The 3,261-nt window shown below is 42.1% G+C and overlaps 1 protein-coding gene across 1 annotated transcript in view; it reads left to right on the top strand.

Moving 5' to 3' along the window:
- The window catches only part of soul4 (heme-binding protein soul4), a gene marked incomplete at its 3' end in the record, with an annotated part of 27,359 nt that overhangs the window by 16,865 nt on the left and 7,233 nt on the right, over positions 1–3,261 (top strand). Inside the window, exon 4 of the mRNA XM_020620221.1 lies at positions 2,636–2,777. Within this exon, the coding sequence (XP_020475877.1) occupies positions 2,636–2,777 (142 nt within the window). The remainder of the gene's footprint in view (positions 1–2,635; positions 2,778–3,261) is intronic.

The following is a 3,261-nucleotide window of genomic DNA, read 5'->3' as shown; positions in this document are numbered from 1 at the left end:
TGGAGGAGTGGGCCAAAATCCCTGTTGCAGTGTGTGCAAATCTGGTCAAGAACTACAGGAAACGTTTGACCTCTGTAATTGCAAACAAAGGTTTCTGTACCAAATATTAACACTGATTTTCTCAGGTGTTCAAATACTTATGTTCAGCAGTGCAAGACAAATAAATTCTTTAAAAATCATACAATGTGATTTCCTGAATTTTTTTTTTTAAATTCTGTCTCTTAGTGGGAATGCACCTACAATGTGAATTTCAAACCCCTCCATGATTTCTAAGTGGGAGAACTTGTAAAATCGCAGGGTGTTCAAATACTTCTGTTCCTCACTGTATGAGGTAACGTCTGCTACAAATTCCCAAACAGCTTGCATGTAAACTGGCTGCACCACGTGATGTGTACTCAGTCATCGTATCATCCCTTATAACACACAGCCAGGTAACCATCCAAGCTGTGATTACGGGAAGAAGTTGGGGTCAAACTTGGTTAAATGATTAATTTGCGTTGTCAGTTCAGTTTTATTTATGGCACCAAATCACAACAAAAGTCATCTCACCCTCACGTCATTTAACCCTAACCCTAATAGACAAAATCTACAAAAATAATTCCAGAAAATCACATTGTTAGATTTTTAAATAATTTATTTCCATTTTATTGCATGAAATAAGTATTTGATCACCTACCAACCAGCAAGAATTCTGGCTCTCACAGACCTGTTTGTCTTTACGAAGCAAGCCCTCCTATCCTCCACTCATTGCCTGTATTAATTGCACCTGTTTGAACTCGTTACCTGTATAAAAGACACCTGTCAGGAGGGGTCTAAACGGTTCTGCTAATATCCATTACAAGATCACACATTTTGATATTATCTTCATCATTACAGCAGGGAAACCAAAAGGCTGGGTTTCAGCAACAAGCCACAGAGGTCCCGAAAGCTGCTAAGAATAAAAACAACAAAAAAGAAACAGCAAATTAAAATGGCACTGCAATTAGTCCTCAGTTTCAGGTTCCATTTACCTGCGACACACTCACACTGTAAAGTCTGAACCTTTATCCAGTACAGGGAACCCGGACTAAGTGCAGACCACCACAGATCCTAGGTCCGTCTCTCGTCGCTGATCTACAGCAGGATCTTCGTACAGGTGCCACTCAGGTGTCCCTGGTCCAGGAGAACACTGCGACGTCAAAGTGAAGCGGTCTTACCTGGACTCTCCAGTGTCGGTCTCTGAACCGTCTGATCCGGAGCTGGAGGAGGGAAGGCGTGCGGGCGGACGCAAGGAGTCTGTGCTCCTGGAGCCCGCCTGCTGCTCCTCCGCTGCACAGACCGGAGCGGTGCCGCCCCCTGCCGTTCACCGCAGTATTTACTGCGAAATAAAGTAAACACGTGAATGAAAATGTCCCTGTCCCCTGCCTTCGCACAAAGTCACGAAACAAGTGCATGATGCTCTGAGCTCCTTTCCTCTTTACACTTCCTGTTAAATTTTGTACTTTGAAATACTTTTTATTACCACGCAATGTCATGTAATAAAAGGAAATGATATAATAAAATGACCAGGAAAGATTACATTTACCACTTCTTGGTATATTCTAGTGAGTTTTCTTTTTTAAGGAAACTGAAACTTATAGAGACTTAACAGAACTACATACACTGTGTACACTGCTGGTAGTTTAATCTATAATACCTGCAGCTCTCTGACAAACGTAGTGCAAAGTATTATAGTTTATTCTGGAAGTAGGAAGGTATTAGGCAAAGTAAAATAGAAATACTAAAGTAAATTATAATACCTCAAACTAGTGCTTTCCTACAGTACATGAGTAAAAGTACTTGTTACTTCTAACACAGTAAACACAGTCACATGTACATATTGAATCTATTCACCTGCTGAGTGTTTACTGTATCATCAATCTACTGGCCAATCAGAGAGCTGCTGTTTACCCTGTGTGACCTCTGAGCCCTGCTGAGTCCTGCTGGGGAGCTGAACCAGGATCAGGACTCTATATTTACCCCAGATTAAGTGCAGATACAGTGGCTCTTCACAAACAGCAGCAGCTCCCATTTGGCTCAGACATGTCGTTGGACAGTAGCTCAGCTGCCGCCACCCCCCCCTGGAGGAACCACAGCTTCATCTTGAGGGAGGGCAGAGACCCTCCTCTGTCAGACCAGGGAGAGACCATCATTGGAGTCTACCTTCTGCTCTTGGGTGGGTACATGCACTGTGACACTGTACTAAGTACATGGTAAGAGTACACTCCTCAAACTGCTTCAGGGACAAAGTTTTAAAAAAGACATTCACAGCCGCTCTTTTATCACATGATCTGCTGGGATTATAAGGCTCTACGAGGTCTTTAAGATATGATGGAGCCTTGTCATTAAGGGCTTTGTATGTTAGGAGAAGGATTTTAAATTCTATTCTGAATTTTACAGGGAGCCAGTGGAGAGAAGCTAATATGGGAGAGATATGATCTCTCTTGCTAGTTCCTGTCAGTACTCTGGCTGCAGCATTTTGGATTAACTGGAGGCTTTTTAGGAACTTACTGGGACATCCTGATAGTAAAGAGTTAGAATAGTCCAGCCTGGAGGTAACAAATGCATGGACCAGTTTTTCAGCATCACTTTGAGACAGGATGTCTGATCACCACAGATGGGTGAGCTGCTGTACGAGGAGCGGGAGTATCCGGCTGGACACTGGGCATCTGTGACCAGAGGAGAAGACCTGTATGAACAGAGCATCTCCATGGGCTTCATGAAACTGATGCGCTTCATCTGTAAAGAGAACTCTGCAGGTAAGACTCCACCCACAGCATTCATACACTCAGTAAGACCCTCATACTGACTCTGCCCACTCACAACACACCTGTGATCAGATCCTGTCACTAACATACACACCTGTCCAAATTTTGATTGAGTATTATTATAGACTGAGTCCAACAAAGGTGTAAACCTTGAATTAAATCAAACTTTAAAGCTGCATTAACTGTCTCCCTAATTTTTGACCATTAAGGGAGAGTTAAATGAAACTCCAGTAGTGCCCCATCCATTTTAGAGTGATGCATACAGTGGATGTACAGTCAGGGAAAAAATGATTTGAACCCCAGCTGATTTTGTAAGTTTGCCCACTAACAAAGAAATGCTCAGTCTACAATGTCAATGGTAGGTTTATGTGAACAGTGAGAGACACAACAATAACAAAAAAATCCTGAAAAAATTATTACAAAAAAAGTTATAAAGTAATTTGCATTTTCATGAATGAAATAAGTATTTGATCCC

The sequence above is a fragment of the Monopterus albus genome, unplaced genomic scaffold (assembly GCF_001952655.1).
Source record: "Monopterus albus unplaced genomic scaffold, M_albus_1.0 scaffold235.1, whole genome shotgun sequence".
Classification (NCBI taxonomy): domain Eukaryota; kingdom Metazoa; phylum Chordata; class Actinopteri; order Synbranchiformes; family Synbranchidae; genus Monopterus; species Monopterus albus.
This window is presented reverse-complemented; position numbering and strand designations above follow the sequence as displayed.